The 20,852-nt window shown below is 48.2% G+C and overlaps 1 protein-coding gene across 3 annotated transcripts in view; it reads right to left on the reverse strand.

Annotated features, from left to right (window-relative positions):
• Nucleotides 1-20,852, reverse strand: part of CENPM (centromere protein M) — a 412,428-nt gene that overhangs the window by 226,538 nt on the left and 165,038 nt on the right. For all 3 annotated transcript variants that reach the window (XR_010186836.1, XM_063940338.1, XM_063940339.1), the window contains exon 6: nt 14,598-14,732. Coding sequence is in view for 2 of the 3 variants with exons in the window: in XM_063940338.1 (XP_063796408.1) it covers nt 14,598-14,732 (135 nt within the window). In the remaining variant the exon portion in view is untranslated. The remainder of the gene's footprint in view (nt 1-14,597; nt 14,733-20,852) is intronic.

A 20,852-nucleotide genomic window follows, 5' to 3' on the forward strand; every position in this document is an offset into this window, starting at 1 on the left:
GCAGTAAACAGATTACAGGGTAAGATATGAACATACCTGAGGATGAGAAGAAAAGGGAGATGGTTAAGTCCAGACCAATGCAGGATAAATGCTTTTTTAGCTGTTAATTTTCAAAACGCTTAGAGATGGGAACGCTTTAAGTATTGGAACGCCCTGTGAAACTGATTACAGATGTGATAAATTTAGCACATCTACGATCTGATCTAAATTAGGCCCCAGGTGCGAGTTGCATCTTGTGAAATGTAAACCATGTGGGGCTGAACGCTTTTGTTTGATTACTGTTGGGGACAATGGTAATGCTGTGGCCAATGTGTTTGCTACAGTAACTACTGAACAGGGGCCAATGTGTTTTATTATTTTTCCACAGTGACAGGCCTCCAGGAGGACCAGGGCCCAACGTGCCCTCCGGGACCTGCTGCTCCCACCACCAATGCACTTCCTGCTGCCGGGACCCCTGGATCAGTCCCTCCGCCGCCGGCATTTGCGGAACCGCCTGGTCCCAGTAAGACATTTTTGTGAAGTTAAGACTCATTTCACCACTGTTTCTAAACCTTATTCCCCACCCTGTGCCTCTTATCCTACACCTCCCACTGTACCTCAATTTCCCCTTGTCTTTCAGCCTTTCCCTGTTCCTGTGGCTGAGCCTCTCCATGTCTCTGCTGTGCAACATCATAAACTGTGCTTTATAGGGTTCCTTGGGGGCCTGGTACAGTACAGTATTTACAGTCATTTATATTTTTTTCCCATAAAACAGGTACCAGCCAAGTTTCAGGACCAGAAGCGATGCGCTATGGGCCGGAAAACATCAGTAGGGGTATAGCCATAATAATAATAATGTTATTTTACATGCATACTGTTCATAAAATTTGATAAAGTGCTGTACAGTATACTGTATAGTGCTCAACCTGTCTTACTGTTCTAATACTGTACATTGTTTTTTATTTTCAAAGAGCAACTCCGGTGATTGGTACAGATCCTGTGGGCGGTAGTGAACCGCATATTTCTGTCTATTTTGCGCTGTATATAAAAAAATATATATATTTATTGTTTTTGTATAAAAGCTTTTCTAATTTAGTTATTTTGTGTTATTATAATTTGTGTTATTTTCCACCTTAGTACACTAAGTACACTAATTCAATGCCGCACGAGGGGGCCAGAAGGTTCAGAAAATTGGACTTTTCATACGTTTTATAGGAGAAGTTGCTTTCTCGTATTCAACGGGGTCCCGCTTTTCTTGCCCCCCACCCTCCCGGCGAGGCGCAAACGGCATGGTTCAGTGAGACACAGTACATGTTTCGCTTTCGCCTTGCTAGGGACTCACAGTCATTTTGCCTGCCGTTCTCGCCTGTTTGCTCTCACCTATTGTTTTAGGCGAGAGCAAACAAGCGGAACAGACCCACAGGCAGCTGCTGCACCCCCCCCCCCCCGCATTAAATAGCGCACCTATTTGATGTGGGGGGTGCAGCACCCCGCTGGTGTCAAAATCAAATTCCATGCAGTAGAGAGGAACAAGAAAGAGAAGGGGCAGGGGGAGAGAGAGAGGGTTTCATGTAAAAAAAAATAGTCAGGAGCGAGAGAGATGGTGTCATGGAGAAAATAGGATTCTAATTACCTGAAACGGTAAATCCTTTTCTCGTAGTCCGTAGAGGATGCTGGGGTCCATATTAGTACCATGGGGTATAGACGGGTCCACCAGGAGCCATTGGCACTATTGTGGGCTGGCTCCTCCCTCTATGCCCTTCTACCAGACTCAGTCTAGAAACTGTGCCCGAGGAGACGACTTACTTCGAGAGAAGGAATTACACAGATAGTGGCGAGATTCATACCAGCTCACACAAACATGAAAATCCGGCCAACATGCCGGAACAACTCAGCAACAGCTGAAACAGTAAATAAAGCAGAACTTACCTAGGAACCAAGTACACTGAAACATAACCAATGCAGGAAAACGAAGCACTGGGCGTGCGCCCAGCATCCTCTACGAACTACGAGAAAAGGATTTACCGTTTCAGGTAATTAAAATCCTATTTTCTCTTATGTCCTAGAGGATGCTGGGGTCCATATTAGTACCATGGGGATGTACCAAAGCTCCCAGTACGGGAGGAAGAGCGCGGAGGCTCCTGCAACAATGCTTGACCAAACTGGAGGTCAGCAAGGGCCAAAGTATCGAACTTGTAAAACTTGGCAAACGTGTTCGGCACAGATTAAGTAGCTGCTCGACAGAGTTGTATCGCCAAGACACCCCGGGCAGCCACCCAGGAAGAGCCCACCTTATGAGTAGAGTGGGTCTTTACGGATTTCGGACACAGCAATCCTGCCGTGGAATAAGCATGCTGGATAGTGAACCTGATCCAGCGTGAAATCGACTGCTTAGAAGCAGGACATCCAATTTTCTTTGGATCATAGAGGACAAACAGGGAGTCACTTTTCCTGTGACGAGCCATCCTCTTCACGTAAATCTTCAACGTCCTCACTACATCCAAGGCCTTTGAAGTAATTGAGTAGTCAGTAGCCACTGGCACCACAATTGGTTAGTTGATGTGGAAAGCCGACACAACCTTAGGTAGGAACTGTGGACGAATCCTAAGTTCCGCCCTGTCCTCATGGAAGATCAGATAGGGGCTTTTACAAGATAAAGCCCCCAATTCCGACACGCGAGAGACTCGAGAGCAGCCTCCTGTAGAGGCTCAAACCAAGCAGATTGTAAGAACTGCAGCACCACATCAAGATCCCATTGAGCCGTAGGCGCCACAAAGGGAGGCTGGATGTGCAGAACCCCTTTCAAAAAGGTCTGAACCTCAGGAAGAACAGCCAATTGTTTTTGGAAGAAGATGGACAAAGCAGAGATCTGGACCTTGATGGAGCCCAGTCTTAGTCCCATATCCACCCCAGCTTGCAGGAAGAGGAGAAAACGTCCCAGTTGAAACTCCACCGTCGGGAACTTCTTGGCCTCACACCAAGAGACATATTTCTTCCAAATGCGATGGTAATGCTTAGCCGTTACCCCCTTCCTGACCTGTATCAGGGTAGGAATAACCTCACTCGGGATACCCTTCCGAGCTAAGATCTGGCGTTCAACCGCCATGCCAACAAACGAACCCGCGGTAAGTCTTGATAAGCGAACGGCCCCTGCAGAAGCAGACCTCCCGAAGAGGCAAAGGCCGCGGATCTTCCAGTAGAAGATCCAGCAGATCCGCGTACCAAGCCCTCCTTGGCCAGACCTGAAAGAAAAAAATAAGAATTTACTCACCGGTAATTCTATTTCTCGTAGTCCGTAGTGGATGCTGGGGACTCCGTCAGGACCATGGGGAATAGCGGCTCCGCAGGAGACAGGGCACAAAATTTAAAAGTTTAACCACTAGGTGGTGTGTACTGGCTCCTCCCCCTATGACCCTCCTCCAAGCCTCAGTTAGGATACTGTGCCCGGACGAGCGTACACAATAAGGAAGGATTTTGAATCCCGGGTAAGACTCATACCAGCCACACCAATCACACCGTACAACTTGTGATCTGAACCCAGTTAACAGTATGATAACGTAGGAGCCTCTGAAAAGATGGCTCACAACAATAACCAACCCGATTTTTTTGTAACAATAACTATGTACAAGTATTGCAGACAATCCGCACTTGGGATGGGCGCCCAGCATCCACTACGGACTACGAGAAATAGAATTACCGGTGAGTAAATTCTTATTTTCTCTGACGTCCTAGTGGATGCTGGGGACTCCGTCAGGACCATGGGGATTATACCAAAGCTCCCAAACGGGCGGGAGAGTGCGGATGACTCTGCAGCACCGAATGAGAGAACTCCAGGTCCTCCTTAGCCAGGGTATCAAATTTGTAGAATTTTACAAACGTGTTCTCCCCTGACCACGTAGCTGCTCGGCAGATTTGTAATGCCGAGACCCCTCGGGCAGCCGCCCAAGATGAGCCCACCTTCCTTGTGGAGTGGGCATTGATTGAAATATATATTTTCAATGCTCTGACAACGTCCAGCAACTTGGAATCCTCCAAATCGCTAGTAGCCGCAGGCACCACAATAGGCTGGTTCAGGTGAAACGCTGATACCACCTTAGGCAGAAAATGAGGACGCGTCCTCAATTCTGCCCTGTCCGAATGGAAAATCAGATATGGGCTTTTATACGATAAAGCCGCCAATTCCGACACTCTCCTGGCTGAAGCCAGGGCCAGTAGCATGGTTACTTTCCATGTAAGATATTTCAAATCTACTGATTTGAGTGGCTCAAACCAATGGGATTTGAGAAAATCCAAAACTACATTGAGATCCCACGGTGCCACTGGGGGCACAACCGGGGGCTGTATATGTAGTACTCCTTTTACAAAAGTCTGGACTTAAGGAACTGAAGCCAATTCTTTCTGGAAGAAAATCGACAGGGCCGAAATTTGAACCTTAATGGACCCTAATTTGAGGCCCATAGATAATCCTGTTTGCAGGAAATGTAGGAATCGACCCAGTTGAAATTCCTCTGTCGGGGCCTTCCTGGCCTCACACCATGCAACATATTTTCTCCAAATGCGGTGATAATGTTGTGCAGTCACCTCCTTCCTGGCTTTGACCAGGGTAGGGATGACCTCTTCCGGAATGCCTTTTTCCCTTAGGATCCGGCGTTCAACCGCCATGCCGTCAAACGCAGCCGCGGTAAGTCTTGGAATAGACACGGTCCCTGCTGAAGCAGATCCCTTCTTAGAGGTAGAGGCCACGGATCTTCCGTGAGCATCTCCTGAAGTTCAGGGTACCAAGTCCTTCTTGGCCAGTCCGGAGCCACTAGTATCGTTCTTACTCCCCTTTGCCGTATAATTCTCAGTACCTTGGGTATGAGAGGCAGAGGAGGGAACACATACACTGACTGGTACACCCATGGTGTTACCAGAGCGTCCACAGCTATTGCCTGAGGGTCTCTTGACCTGGCGCAATACCTGTCCAGTTTTTTGTTGAGGCGGGACGCCATCATGTCCACCATTGGTCTTTCCCAATGGACTACAATCATGTGGAAGACTTCTGGATGAAGTCCCCACTCTCCCGGGTGAATATCGTGTCTGCTGAGGAAGTCTGCTTCCCAGTTGTCCACTCCCGGCATGAACACTGCTGACAGTGCTATCACATGATTTTCTGCCCAGCGAAGAATCCTTGCAGCTTCTGCCATTGCCCTCCTGCTTCTTGTGCCGCCCTGTCTGTTCACGTGGGCGACTGCCGTGATGTTGTCCGACTGGATCAACACCGGCTGACCCTGAAGCAGAGGTTTTGCCAGGCTTAGAGCATTGTAGATTGCTCTTAGTTCCAGTATATTTATGTGAAGAGACGTTTCCAGGCTTGACCACACGCCCTGGAAGTTTCTTCCTTGTGTGACCGCTCCCCAGCCTCTCAGGCTGGCATCCGTGGTCACTAGGACCCAGTTCTGTATGCCGAATCTGCGGCCCTCTAACAGATGAGCACTCTGCAACCACCATAGCAGAGAGACCCTTGTCCTTGTCGACAATTTTATCCCCTGATGCATCTGCAGATGCGATCCGGACCATTTGTCTAGCAGATCCCACTGAAAAATTCGTGCATGGAATCTGCCGAATGGAATCGCTTCGTAAGAAGCCACCATTTTTCCCAGGACTCTTGTGCATTGATGCACAGACACTGTCCCTGGTTTTAGGAGGTTCCTGACGAGTTCGGATAACTCCCTGGCTTTCTCCTCCGGAAGAAATACCTTTTTCTGAACAGTGTCCAGAATCATCCCTAGGAACAGCAGACGTGTCGTCGGGATCAGTTGGGATTTTGGAAAATTCAGAATCCACCCGTGCTGTTGGAGCACTACTTGAGTTAGTGCTACTCCGACCTCCAGCTGTTCTCTGGATCTTGCCCTTATCAGGAGATCATCCAAGTAAGGGATAATTAATACGCCTTCTCTTCGAAGAAGGATCATCATTTCGGCCATTACCTTGGTAAAGACCCTGGGTGCCGTGGACAATCCAAACGGCAGCGTCTGAAACTGATAATGACAGTTTTGTACCACGAACCTGAGGTACCCTTGGTGTGAAGGGCAAATTGGGACATGAAGGTAAGCATCCTTGATGTCCAAGGACACCATAAAATCCCCTTCTTCCAGATTAGCTATCACTGCTCTGAGTGACTCCATCTTGAACTTGAATTTTTGTATGTACAGGTTCAGAGATTTCAGATTTAGAATAGGTCTTACCGAGCCGTCCGGCTTCGGTACCACAAATAGCGTGGAGTAATACCCCTTTCCCTGTTGTAGAAGGGGTACCTTGATTATCACCTGCTGAGAATACAGCTTGTGAATGGCTTCCAATACCGTCGCCCTGTCTGAGGGAGACGTTGGCAAAGCAGATTTTAGGAACCGGCGAGGGGGAGACTTCTCGAATTCCAACCTGTAACCCTGAGATACTACCTGCAGGATCCAGGGGTCCACCTGCGAGTGAGCCCACTGTGCGCTGAAATTCTTGAGGCGACCCCCCGCCGCCCCTGAGTCCGCTTGTAAGGTCCCAGCGTCATGCTGAGGCCTTTGCAGAAGCCGGGGAGGACTTTTGCTCCTGGGAAGGGGCTGCTTGCTGCAGTCTCTTACCCTTTCCTTTGCCTCGGGGCAAATATGAATGTCCTTTTGCTCGCTTGTTCTTATAGGAACGAAAGGACTGCGACTGAAAAGACTGCGTCTTTTTCTGCTGGGAGGGGACTTGAGGTAAAAAGGTGGACTTCCCGGCTGTTGCCGTGGCTACCAAATCCGATAGACCGACCCCAAATAATTCCTCCCCTTTATACGGCAATACTTCCATATGTCGTTTGGAATCCGCATCGCCTGACCACTGTCGTGTCCATAGACTTCTTCTGGCAGATATGGACATCGCACTTACTCTTGATGCCAGAGTGCAGATATCCCTCTGTGCATCTCGCATATAAAGGAATGCATCCTTTAATTGCTCTATAGTCAATAAAATACTGTCCCTATCCAGGGTATCAATATTTTCAGTCAGGGAATCCGACCAAGCCACCCCAGCACTGCACATCCAGGCTGAGGCGATTGCTGGTCGCAGTATAACACCAGTATGTGTGTATATACTTTTTAGAGTATTTTCCAGCCTCCTATCAGCTGGATCCTTGAGGGCGGCCGTATCAGGAGACGGTAACGCCACTTGTTTGGATAAACGTGTGAGCGCCTTGTCCACCCTAGGGGGTGTTTCCCAGCGCGCCCTAACCTCTGGCGGGAAAGGGTATAACGCCAATAACTTCTTTGAAATTAGCAGTTTTTTATCAGGGGTAACCCACGCTTCATCACACACGTCATTCAATTCCTCTGATTCAGGAAAAACTACAGGTAGTTTTTTCAGACCCCACATAATACCCCTTTTTGTGGTACTTGCAGTATCAGAGATATGCAAAGTCTCCTTCATTGCCGTGATCATATAACGTGTGGCCCTACTGGAAAATACGTTCGTTTCTTCACCGTCGACACTAGATTCGGTGTCCGTGTCTGGGTCTGTGTCGACCGACTGAGGCAAAGGGCGTTTTACAGCCCCTGACGGTGTTTGAGACGCCTGTACAGGTACTAACTGGTTTGCCGGTCGTCTCATGTCGTCAACCGACTTTTGCAGCGTGCTGACATTATCACGTAATTCCATAAACAAAGCCATCCATTCCGGTGTCGACTCCCTAGGGGGTGACATCACCATTACCGGCAATTGCTCCGCCTCCACACCAACATCGTCCTCATACATGTCGACACACACGTACCGACACACAGCAGACACACAGGGAATGCTCTGATAGAAGACAGGACCCCACTAGCCCTTTGGGGAGACAGAGGGAGAGTTTGCCAGTACACACCAAAGCGCTATAATTATATAGGAACAACCTTATATAAGTGTTGTTTCCTTATAGCTGCTTAAATATATATAATATCGCCAAAAAATGCCCCCCCTCTCTGTTTTTTACCCTGTTTCTGTAGTGCAGTGCAGGGGAGAGCCTGGGAGCCTTCCTAGCAGCGGAGCTGTGTAGGAAAATGGCGCTGTGTGCTGAGGAGATAGGCCCCGCCCCCTATTCCGGCGGGCTCTTCTCCCGGTTTTTCTGAGACCTGGCAGGGGTGAAATACATCCATATAGCCTCATGGACTATATGTGATGTATTCTTTTTAGCCAGAAAGGTATTAACATTGCTGCCCAGGGCGCCCCCCCCCAGCGCCCTGCACCCTCAGTGACCGCCGGTGTGAAGTGTGCCTGAGCGCAATGGCGCACAGCTGCAGTGCTGTGCGCTACCTCATGAAGACTGAAAAGCCTTAAGCCGCCGTTTCTGGACCTCTTCTTACTTCGGCATCTGCAAGGGGGTCGGCGGCGCGGCTCCGGTGACCCATCCAGGCTGTACCTGTGATCGTCCCTCTGGAGCTAGTGTCCAGTAGCCTAAGAAGCAAATCCATCCTGCACGCAGGTGAGTTCACTTCTTCTCCCCTAGGTCCCTCGTTGCAGTGAGCCTGTTGCCAGCAGGACTCACTGAAAATAATAAAACTATCAAAACTTTTACTCTAAGCAGCTCTTTATGAGAGCCACCTAGATTGCACCCTGCTCGGACGGGCACAAAAACCTAACTGAGGCTTGGAGGAGGGTCATAGGGGGAGGAGCCAGTACACACCACCTAGTGGTCAAACTTTTAAATTTTGTGCCCTGTCTCCTGCGGAGCCGCTATTCCCCATGGTCCTGACGGAGTCCCCAGCATCCACTAGGACGTCAGAGAAATTACTCTTTACCAGAAGAACTCTGTAGAGCTCCCCTAGCTGTGACGGCTCCTCGGGCACATTTTCTAAACTGAGTCTGGTAGGAGGGGCATAGAGGGAGGGGCCAGCCCACAATATTAAACTCTTAAAGTGCCAATGGCTCCTGGTGGACCCGTCTATACCCCTTGGTACTAATATGGACCCCAGCTTCCTCTAGGACGTAAGAGAAAGATAAGAGGGAGAGAGAGAGTGAGAGGGTGGGAGAGAGTTACAGCTTCATAGGGAGAGTCAATATGTGCATAAACATGCATCACTCGATGGCCTGCTTCACACGGAGTGTTGTCGCCGTCAGCGGTTATTACACTCAATAGAATGTCAGGCAAGGAGGTTCCATGCACGTGCTCCTTGGGGGGTCATTCTGACCCGATCGCACGCAGCAGTTTAGCAGTGCGTTCGGGTCAGTACTGCGCCGGTGCCGCAGTGCACCGGTGCATGCCAGACGGCTGAAGGCCGTAGTTGCCTAGCAATTGCCTCTGCCTGATTGACAGGCAGAGGCGTTCGCTGGGCGGGAGGTGGCTGGACGGCGGCGCGGTCCGGCCAACGCTGCAAATCGGGGCAGCGAAGAGGTTCTCCCAGGCCAGCCGCAGTAGCTGCGCTGGCCGGGAGTTACTCCTCAAATGCAAAAGCATCACCGCTGCGCGATGCTTTTGCACTTCTGCGGGGAAGGGTGGGGTTCCGGCTCTGACATGCAGGTCGGAGTAACCCCTGTGCTGGGCGTCCTCCCGCATGTCTGAGTGCCTGATCGCAGCTGTGCTAAATTTAGCACAGCTACGATCAACTCGGAATAACCCCCATTGTTAGGTGTGCTGCACATTGGTGGCATTCCAGGTGAAGGTAACGTTACATTGTTCACATCGCTGTGCTGAGCGATTTTGCCCGACAGACGTCCCTTCGGATCAGGTGAAGGCAAAAACTCTTCATTTGGTGGTACAGTCCCTCCTGGACACAGGAGTGGTTGTACAGGTGCCTCTGGCTCAGAGAGGCAAGGGGTACTATTCACCGCTGTTCCTAGTCCCGAAACCGAATGGGTCCTCTCGCCCTATTCTCAACCTCAAGTCCTTGAACAAATTTGTGAGAGTCTCCAAGTTTCATATGGAAACTCTTCACTCTATTGTTCTGGCCTTGGAGCCTGGGGATTATGTGGAATCCCTGGACATACAGGATGCTTACCTGCATATTTCTATTGCAATAGCAGTACCTGAGGTTTGCTGTGGGCAACCTCCATTATCTATTTTGGGCTTTAAATTTTGGTTTGACCACGGCCCCGCATGTCATCACAAAGGTCATGGCGGTAATGACGGCTGTACTTTGCCGTAAAGGGGTCAGGATTCTCCCGTATCTGGACGACTTGTTGATCCTGGCAAATTCCCCAGAAATTCTCCTAAGTCATCTGGATCTGACGCTCCAGTTTCTACAAGCCCACGGGTGGCTCATCAACTGGAAGAAGTCTTCCCTAGTCCCTGCTCAGAGCATGGTGCACCTAGGGGCATTGTTGGACACTCACAACCAGAGGTAGTTCTCGTCTCAGGAGAAGGTCCTGAAACTAGCCAAGTGGGATGGCCTGCCTCATCGGATCAGGTCTCACATGATCTCCTTGTCTCCGGAGGTCCGTCTGTCACTGAGCTGGTGGCTGCAGGATCATCGATTGAGCAGGGGTCGTCCCTTTTGGATCTCCAACTGGGTCCTCTTGACGACGGATGCCAGTCTGAGAGGTTGGGGCGCGTTGTTGGAGCAACACTCCCTTCAGGGTCGGTGGACCAAGAAAGAGCCTCTCCTCCCGATAAACATTCTGGAACTGCGGGCGACGTTCAATGCTCTGAACCTGGCCCAGCATTTAATGCAGAACAGGCATGTTCAGGTACAGTCGGACAACGCCACCACGGTGGCGTACATAAATCATCAGGGCGGCACTCGAAGCCGCATGGCAATGAGAGAAGTATCAAGAATTCTTCATTTGGCGGAAAGCCATCTGCTAGCCATATCAGCAGTGTTCATTCTGGGGGTCCTAAACCGGGAAGCGGACTTCCTCAGTCATCAGGACGTACATGCCGGAGAGTGGAGCCTCCACCCAGAAGTATTTCAACTCCTAGTAGACAAGTGGGGTCTCCCAGATGTGGACCTGATGGCATCTCAACACAATCACAAGGTTCCGGTCTTCGGAGCAAGGATAAGGGATCCTCAAGCAGCGTTTGTGGATGCACTTGCAATTCCATGGAACTTTCGGCAGCCGTATGTGTTCCCTCCGGTGTCACTTCTGCCCAGGGTAATAAGGAAGTTCAAACAAGAAGGAGGACTCCTGCTTCTGATTGCCCCAGCGTGGCCCAGACGGCATTGGTTCTCAGACCTTCAGGATAAATGGATAGAGCATCCCCTTCTACTTATACAACGCCCAGACCTCCTCGTTCAGGGCCCTTGTGTATATCAAGATTTGGCCTGATTGGATTTGACAGCGTGGCTCTTGAAGCTTCGGTTCTAAAGGCCAAAGGATTTTCTGAGGCGGTCATTCAAACCATGTTGAAGGCCCGGAAACCAGCTTCGGCTCGGATTTACCATAGGGTCTGGAATTCCAACTTTGCTTGGTGCGCGGATACCAATCATGATGCTTACAAGTTTAGTACGGCCAAACTTTTGGCCTTTCTACAACAGGGCCTGGATTTAGGCCTTCGTCTGGCCTACCTCAAGGTTCATATTTCTGCCTTGTCGGTTTGGTTTCAGAGAAAAATTGCGACTCTGCATGATGTTCATACATTTACTCAGGGTGTGTTACGGATTCAACCTGCTTAAGTCCCGCCTGTGGCTCATTGGGATTTGTCGGTGGTTCTGGAGGCATTGCAAGAGTCTCCGTTTGAGCCTCTTGAATCTTTCTCTTAAGGCATTGTTTCTGCTGGCTATTGCCTCTGCTAGACGGGTATCGGATTTGGGTGCCTTGTCGTGTAGGTCCCCCTATTTGATTTTTCACCATGACCGGGTGGTTCTTCGAACACGTCCCGGGTATCTACCTAAGGTGGTGTCATCTTTCCACCTTAATCAGGAGATTGTGGATCCGGCCTTTATCTCTCCGGAATTGTCTTCCAAATAGCAGTCTTTGCATGTGGTACGGGCTCTCCGTATCTACAGTATGTGAAGAGGACAGCTTCTGTTAGAAAGTCTGATTTTCTCTTTGTACTGTTTGGTTTTCAAACGTGGCTGGCCTGCTCACAAGCAGACCTTGGCCAGATGGATTAGAATAGTGATTGCACATGCTTATGTACAGGCTGGCCTTCCAGCTCCTGCTACTATCAAGGCCCATTCTACTCGGTCAGTTGGACCTTCTTGGGCGGCCCGCCGTGGTGTGACTCTTGAACAATTGTGCAAGGTGGCTATGTGGTCCTCAGTGAACAAGTGAATAAGGTTCTATGCCTTCGATACTTCTGCCTCCCAGGATGCTTCCTTTGGATGCCGGGTTATTGTGCCCACTACAGTGCGTCCCCTCCCATGAGGAACTGCTTTAGGACATCCCCAATGTTATTTCCAGTGGAACCCCAGTGTACCCCGCAGCAGAAAACGATATTTATGGTAAGACCTTACCTTTGTTAAATCTCTTTCTGCGAGGTACACTGGGATCCACAGTGCGCTCGCCCTGACGCACTTAGCTTCTTTGGGTTTGTATGGCATTAGTCGCCGATACCTTCTCCTGTCGTGAGAATGTGGTGAACGTGGCTACTAACGGCTGTCGTCTCTTTTACCTGCTACTGCATTGGACTGGTTAACAAAACTGAGCTCCTGTGCACGGAGGCGGTGTTATAGATGAGGCGGCGCTATGCATTCTGCGTACAGTCTAAGCTTTTAGCCTGTTGGTGCCTCGGATCAAGATCCTGCTCTACACCCCGATGTTATTCCCTGTGGAACCCAGTGTACCTCGCTGAAAAAGAGATTTAACAAAGGTAAGTTCTTACCATAAATCTCCTTTTTTGGTGTCGTTTTCTCCGTACAGTGACCGGGAACCCCAATTAGTGCACCATGTCCCCTCGCAATCGTTGGTGCATCGTCGCTTATGCATGCAGGCCAATATGGACGAGATTGTCCATATTAGCATGCATTCCTATGGAGCCGGGTGACGGCTACAACGATTAATGATGCGCAGCCCCGGGCTCGTTAATCGTTGGTGCCCCGTCGCTTATGCATGCAGGTCAATATGGACGAGATTGTCCATATTAGCATGCATTCCTATGGAGTCGGGTGACGGCTCCATAGGAATGCATCCCCCCGTCACCTCCCCCCCCACCGCCGAGTCGCCCGTCTGCACACACTTTTCACATTATTTTAGTTTCACCTAAATGTATTAAAGGGGAATTGTAGGAGAATTCTCAAAATTCTCCTCCAAACCCTAATTATCAAATTTTTTAAGTAAGCAGATCGCAATTCCCATACCTGTAATGGGAAATGTTATCTGCTCAGATTTACTAAAATACAATTGTGAAAAAATACAGTGGGTTAGCACAGCGTTATCGATTCTAAACACTGACTACAGCTGCAATAAACCTTTTTTCATGAGGGAGAGAGATGCCCAGCTTCCCCCTCCCTCCTTATTACATTGAGTCCATTCGTTATTTTCACTGGCCAGCCGCAATTAATTTGAGGATCTTGATAAAAGTCCGCCTAAACCTGGATGGAGATAAAGTGGCAGGAGATAAAGTACCAGCCAATCAGATCCTACTGTAACTTCCATGTTACAGGCTGGGTTTGAAAAATGACAGTTACTGTAGGAGGTGATTGGCTTTGTACTTTATCTCCACCTGAGGCTTAGTAAATAGTGTTTTATCTGATTGCTTTAAAAAAAAAGAGGATTGAATCCGCCAACCGTGTCGGAAAAGCAATGGAGACCATCTGGGAGTCATATTAATGAGATAGGGACCCAGTGGCACTGTGCATTAAATATTTCTGGACATTTGAAGCAAATGAACCGGAAATGCTGTCCAAAATATTAATGCTGTTTATGCTAATACAATCCAGGATTTTGTACACAACGTAACGACAAAATGAATGAGTGAACAGGGCGGCAGCGTGGCATTGTATTTTGTAGAAGGGGACTTTTTATATAAAGGGAAGTAGCAACACACCAAATAGCTTTATTGTATTAAAAAATAATAAATAAATACATAATAAAAATAATAATAATTGTGTGCCCCACTGGGTATCGAACACGGGATGCACGCATTGCAGGCGGACACTGAATTCGATATGCCACAGCCGACCATGGTATAAGTAGGGTCCTCTGGGTGTTTATGTGATGTGTTATATCGGATTGCTTAAAAAAAAACAAAAAACGGATTGAATCCGCCAACCGCGTCGGAAAAGCAATGGAGACCATCTGGGAGTCATATTAATGAGATAGGGACCCAGTGGCACTGTGTAGTAAATATTTCTGCCCATTTGAAGCAACTGAACCGGAAATGCTGTCTGAAATATTAATGCTGTTTATGCTAATGCAATCCGGGATTTTGTAAACAACGTAACGACAAAATGAATTAAGTGAACAGGGTGGCAGCGTTGCATTGTATTTTGTGGAAAGGGATTTTTTTATAAAGGAAAGAACGTGATTGGCCAGCCTCTCACAGATCACTGCCTACTGCTACAGCATTGTATTCATCACTGTAGTTTTAACGTGGAGCATTCACCACACAGCGGTTAAACTGTGTATCACATGGCGTGGGACACAACGCACGCCATAATGTTATTTACAACTCGCGATACAGGACCCTAAATAGTGCGCTATGAGCAACGATGTATGAGGATACATCTTCTGATGTTTAAGTGTTAAGTACTTACCGTCCTAGATTCTTTTCTTACGGAGCTTTTCATTACTGACCACACAGACATTGAAGAGACATCAGGCATCAACCCAGCACAGATCTTCAGCAAATTCAGCAAACGTTGGGCTGTATAAGCAACATCATCTTCATTCTGCAAAAATCAAATTATATAAAAACAAGCAAAATCATATTTGTGCTTTTCGCTTAATAAAGATAAATTAAGGACACATCTATATAGAAGTTTATGTCCTTTGAACACTAAAAGGTACTAATAGCCTAAGGGGGGTACACACGAAGCGACTTTCACTTAATTTCTAAGCAATCTGACTAGATTACTCAGAAATTAGGAACACATCGCTCCGTGTATAGGGGTGCCGGCGACAGCGATGCGCGTTCCCGCGCGTCGCTATTGCAGGTGCTAGATTGGCCTGCATGCAGGCGCAATCTATTTCACCGCTGGGTGAAATGAGCACCCCACCTGTGTCCCGCCTTCCCCCCCCCCCCCCTCAGCACAACGCACTGTGCTGAGCGGGCGAGAGATGTGCGCTGAGTCGTTCGCTCAGCACATATCTGCCTCCACATCTCCCCATCTGTACGGCCCTTTACAGTAGGCTTACTACGGCCCTTTACAGTAGGCTGACTTTGGGATTGTTCTGTACCATAAATTCTAGATTGTTTAAAAAAAAATTCCTATCTGGTAATCTTTTAGGCCAGTATCCTATTAGGTGCAATTGCTTTTCAGCTGATAAAAACGGTCTGATTTTTTACCAATGGTCATTATCTTACTATCCAATTACAGATTGTTTTTATCAGCAAATATCGAGCGATAACACATGGGATCCTGGATAAGCCTCTGATCCCATGTGTTATCGCTGTTCCGATGGCTGTTTATCACGAAGCATAATCCCTGATAACTGCCGCCTATTGGGGCTAATTGGATAGATCTGGGCGAATCTATTAGCTGCAGTAAATTACCGCAGCTACATACATTGGATATCGCCCTTAATGTGAAAAGTTGATGTGATATAATACCAAATGTTCATTAAAATGTAATGAATATCAAAACAAAGCAATTTGTATAGACGTCACATTATTTTAATCTCTACTTTTACTTATTGTTTCCAAGTGAATCAGCACTCCACAATAGAAAAACCCCCCACAAAGCAAGACATTGTCCTGCCAGGATCAAGTATTAGACGACTACAAAAAAAAGTATTCTCTACTTTCACTTATTGGGGTAAATTTACTAAGATTCGTATTTTCCCGTTTCAGGTCAAAGTTCAATCACGAATGACATCGAAAGTGTAAAACTGCAACTTTTTGAATTTATTACGACTAATTTACTAAGCTGTCGTATTCGGGTTTTTCTTTTGTTCCGATGTCGATGTCATTCGTGGTTTTTTTTCTATTTTTACGGCAGTGATTAGTAAAACACTGCCGACTTTTTAAAAATGAATCTCGGCCGGATCTGTGTGATCCGTGCTGGGGTTCTTTTTTTTTTTTTTTTTTAAATTAAACAGTGTAAAATCAATAAAAAAATTGCGTGGGGTCCCCCCTCCTAAGCATAACCAGCCTCGGGCTCTTTGAGCCGATCCTGGTTGCAGAAATATGGGGAAAAAAATGACAGGGGTTCCCCCATATTTAAGCAACCAGCATCGGGCTCTGCGCCTGGTCCTGGTTCCAAAAATACGGGGGACAAAAAGAGTAGGGGTCCCCCGTATTTTTAAAACCAGCACCGGGCTCCACTAGCTGGACAGATAATGCCACAGCCGGGGTTCACTTTTATATAGTGCCCTGCGGCCGTGGCATCAAAAATCCAACTAGTCACCCCTGGCCGGGGTACCCTGGGGGAGTGGTGACCCCTTCAATCAAGGGCCCCCCCCCCCCCCCAGCCACCCAAGGGCCAGGGGTGAAGCCCGAGGCTGTCCCCACCCCATCCAATGAGCTGCGGATGGGGGGGCTGATAGCCTTTGTTGTAAATGAAAACATATTGTTTTTAGTAGCAGTACTACAAGTCCCAGCAAGCCTCCCCCGCATGCTGGTACTTGGAGAACCACAAGTACCAGCATGCGGTGGAAAAACGGGCCCGCTGGTACCTGTGGTACTAATACTAAAAAAATACCCAAATAAACACAAGACACACACACCTTGAAAGTAAAGATTTATTACATACATGCACACAAACATACATACATACTTACCTACCTTATGTTCACACGCAGGTCGGTCCTCTTCTCCAGTAGAATCCAAGGGTACCTGTTGAATAAATTACACTCACCAGATCCAGGGTCCCAGGCTCCTCGTCGCATCCATGTGTAATCCACGTACTTGAATAAAATAACAAAACGGATACCCGAGCCACGAACTGAAAGGGGCCCCATGTTTTCACATGGGACTCCTTTCCCCGAATGCCAGAAACCCACTCTGACTTCTGTCTAAGTGGGTTTCTTCAGCCAATCAGGGAGCGCACGTTGTAGCACTCTCCTGATCGGCTGTGTGCTCCTGTACTGAGTGACAGGCGGCACACGGCAGTGTTACAATGTAGCGCCTATGCGCTCCATTGTAACCAATGGTGGGAACATTCTGCTCAGCGGTGACGTCACTTTAGGTCAACCACAGGGCAGAAAGTTCCCACCATTGGTTACAATGGAGCGCATAGGCGCTACATTGTAACACTGCCGTGTGCCGCCTGTCACTCAGTACAGGAGCACACAGCCGATCAGGAGAGTGCTACAACGTGCGCTCCCTGATTGGCTGAAGAAACCCACTTAGACAGAAGTCAGAGTGGGTTTCTGGCATTCGGGGGAAAGGAGTCCCATGTGAAAACATGGGGCCCCTTTCAGTTCGTGGCTCGGGTATCCGTTTTGTTATTTTATTCAAGTACGTGGATTACACATGGATGCGACGAGGAGCCTGGGACCCTGGATCTGGTGAGTGTAATTTATTCAACAGGTACCCCTTGGATTCTACTGGAGAAGAGGACCGACCTGCGTGTGAACATAAGGTAAGTATGTATGTATGTTTGTGTGCATGTATGTAATAAATCTTTACTTTCAAGGTGTGTGTCTTGTGTTTATTTGGGTATTTTTTTAGTAATAGTACTACAGGTACCAGCGGGCCCGTTTTTCCACCGCATGCTGGTACTTGTGGTTCTCCAAGTACCAGCATGCGGGGGAGGCTTGCTGGGACTTGTAGTACTGCTACTAAAAACAATATCTTTTCATTTACAACAAAGGCTATCAGCCCCCCCATCCGCAGCCCATTGGATGGGGGGGGACAGCCTCGGGCTTCACCCCTGGCCCTTGGGTGGCTGGGGGGGGGGGACCCCTTGATTGAAGGGGTCCCCACTCCCCCAGGGTACCCCGGCCAGGGGTGACTAGTTGGATTTTTGATGCCACGGCCGCAGGGCACTATATAAAAGTGACCCCCGGCTGTGGCATTATCTGTCCAGCTAGTGGAGCCCGGTGCTGGTTTTAAAAATACGGGGGACCCCTACTCTTTTTGTCCCCCGTATTTTTGGAACCAGGACCAGGCGCAGAGCCCGATGCTGGTTGCTTAAATATGGGGGAACCCCTGTCAATTTTTTTCCCATATTTCTGCAACCAGGATCGGCTCAAAGAGCCCGAGGCTGGTTATGCTTAGGAGGGGGGACCCCACGCAATTTTTTTTGAAAAAATAATCACTTTCCCACCCCTTCCCACTGATATACATGCATGGATCTCATGGATCCGTGCATGCCTATCCAATCACGAATAAAAAAAGCAGGTCTGTTTTTTTTAAGCACTTTTTTACGAGTTGTAATTTTTCACGGCAGTGTTTTGTTTTTTTTTGCTTTGCACTTCTTAGTAAATGACCGAGATTCATACTTAAACAGCCGCGTTTTGACCGATGGTGTATTCATTCGTGATTTTTTTCCTAGGACTTCCAAATATTACGAATGCCCTCATCACTGCCGTGATTTGAGTTTAGTAAATTACCGAGATGACACTTTGATGAAAAAACGGCATCTCGGTCAAAATCGGGACCTTAGTAAATTTACCCCATTGTTTCCAAGTGAATCAGCACTCCACAAAACAAAAAAACCCTGTCACAAAGCAAGATATTGTCCTGACAGGATCAAGTATTAGACGAAAAAAAGAAAGAAAAAAGAAGAGTCTAGTTTTATTGAAAAAATAATAATAATAATAATAATAAAAAAAAATAAGATTTTAAACCTACCGGTAAATCTTTTTCTCGTAGTCCGTAGAGGATGCTGGGACTCCGTAAGGACCATGGGGATAGACGGGCTCCGCAGGAGACATGGGCACTTTAAGAAAGACTTTGGATCTGGGTGTGCACTGGCTCCTCCCTCTATGCCCCTCCTCCAGACCTCAGTTAGAAAAACTGTGCCCAGAGGAGACGGACAGTACGAGGAAAGGATTTTTGTTAATCCAAGGGCAAGATTCATACCAGCCACACCGTATAACTTGTGATATACTAACCAGTTAACAGTATGAAAACAACATAGCATCAGTCCAAGACAGATGAAAACTATAACATAACCCTTATGTAAGCAAAACTATATACAAGTCTTGCAGAAGAAGTCCGCACTTGGGACGGGCGCCCAGCATCCTCTACGGACTACGAGAAAAAGATTTACCGGTAGGTTTAAAATCTTATTTTCTCTAACGTCCTAGAGGATGCTGGGACTCCGTAAGGACCATGGGGATTATACCAAAGCTCCCAAACGGGCGGGAGAGTGCGGATGACTCTGCAGCACCGATTGAGCAAACAGGAGGTCCTCCTCAGCCAGGGTATCAAACTTATAGAACTTTGCAAAGGTGTTTGACCCCGACCAAGTAGCAGCTCGGCACAGCTGTAGTGCCGAGACCCCTCGGGCAGCCGCCCAAGACGAGCCCACCTTCCTAGTGGAATGGGGCTTAACCGATTTTGGTAACGGCAATCCTGCCGTAGAATGCAACTGCTGAATTGTGTTACAGATCCAGCGAGCAATAATCTGCTTTGAAGCAGGGCCGCCGACCTTGTTGGCAGCATACAGGACAAACAGTGCTTCTGTTTTTCTGATCCTAGCCGTTCTGGCCACGTAAATTTTCAAAGCCCTGACCACATCAAGGGACTCGGAATCCTCCAAGTCACGTGTAGCCACAGGCACGACAATAGGTTGGTTCATATGAAAGGATGAGACCACCTTAGGTAGGAATTGAGGACGGGTCCGCAATTCCGCTCTATCCGCATGGAAAACCAGATAGGGGCTTTTATGTGATAAAGCCGCTAATTCCGAAACTCGCCTAACCGAAGCCAAGGCTAACAACATCACCACCTTCCAAGCGAGATATTTCAACTCCACTGTTCTAAGTGGTTCAAACCAATGTGACTTAAGGAAACTTAACACCACGTTAAGGTCCCAAGGCACCACCGGAGGTACAAAAGGAGGCTGAATATGCAGTACTCCCTTCACAAAAGTCTGTACTTCAGGTAGAGAGGCCAATTCCTTTTGAAAGAAAATGGATAAGGCCGAAATCTGAACTTTAATGGAGCCTAATTTTAGGCCCTAATTCACTCCAGTTTGTAGGAAGTGAAGAAAACGGCCTAGATGGAATTCTTCCATAGGAGCATTCCTGGCCTCACACCAAGAAACATATTTTCGCCACATTCGGTGATAATGTTTAGATGTCACGTCCTTCCTAGCCTTTATTAGCGTAGGAATGACCTCATCCGGAATACCCTTTTCCGCTAGGATCCGGCGTTCAACCTCCATGCCGTCAAACGCAGCCGCGGTAAGTCTTGGAACAGACAGGGACCCTGTTGCAACAGGTCCTGTCTTAGAGGAAGAGGCCACGGATCTTCTGTGAGCATTTCCTGCAGATCCGGATACCAGGTCCTTCGTGGCCAATCCGGAACAATGAGTATTGTTCTCACTCCTCTTTTTCTTATTATTCGCAACACCTTGGCTATGAGAGGAAGAGGAGGAAATACATAGACCGACTGGAACACCCACGGTGTCACTAGGGCGTCCACAGCTACCGCCTGAGGATCTTTTGACCTGGCGCAATACCTTTGTAGCTTTTTGTTGAGCCGGGACGCCATCATGTCTATTAGGGGCAGTCCCCACCGACTTGCAATCTGTGCGAAGACTTCCCGATGAAGTCCTCACTCTCCCGGATGCAGGTCGTGTCTGCTGAGGAAGTCTGCTTCCCAGTTGTCCACTCCCGGAATGAACACTGCTGACAGTGCGCTTACATGATTCTCCACCCAGCGAAGAATTCTGGTG

Source organism: Pseudophryne corroboree, chromosome 9 (genome assembly GCF_028390025.1).
Source record: "Pseudophryne corroboree isolate aPseCor3 chromosome 9, aPseCor3.hap2, whole genome shotgun sequence".
Classification (NCBI taxonomy): Eukaryota; Metazoa; Chordata; class Amphibia; order Anura; family Myobatrachidae; genus Pseudophryne; species Pseudophryne corroboree.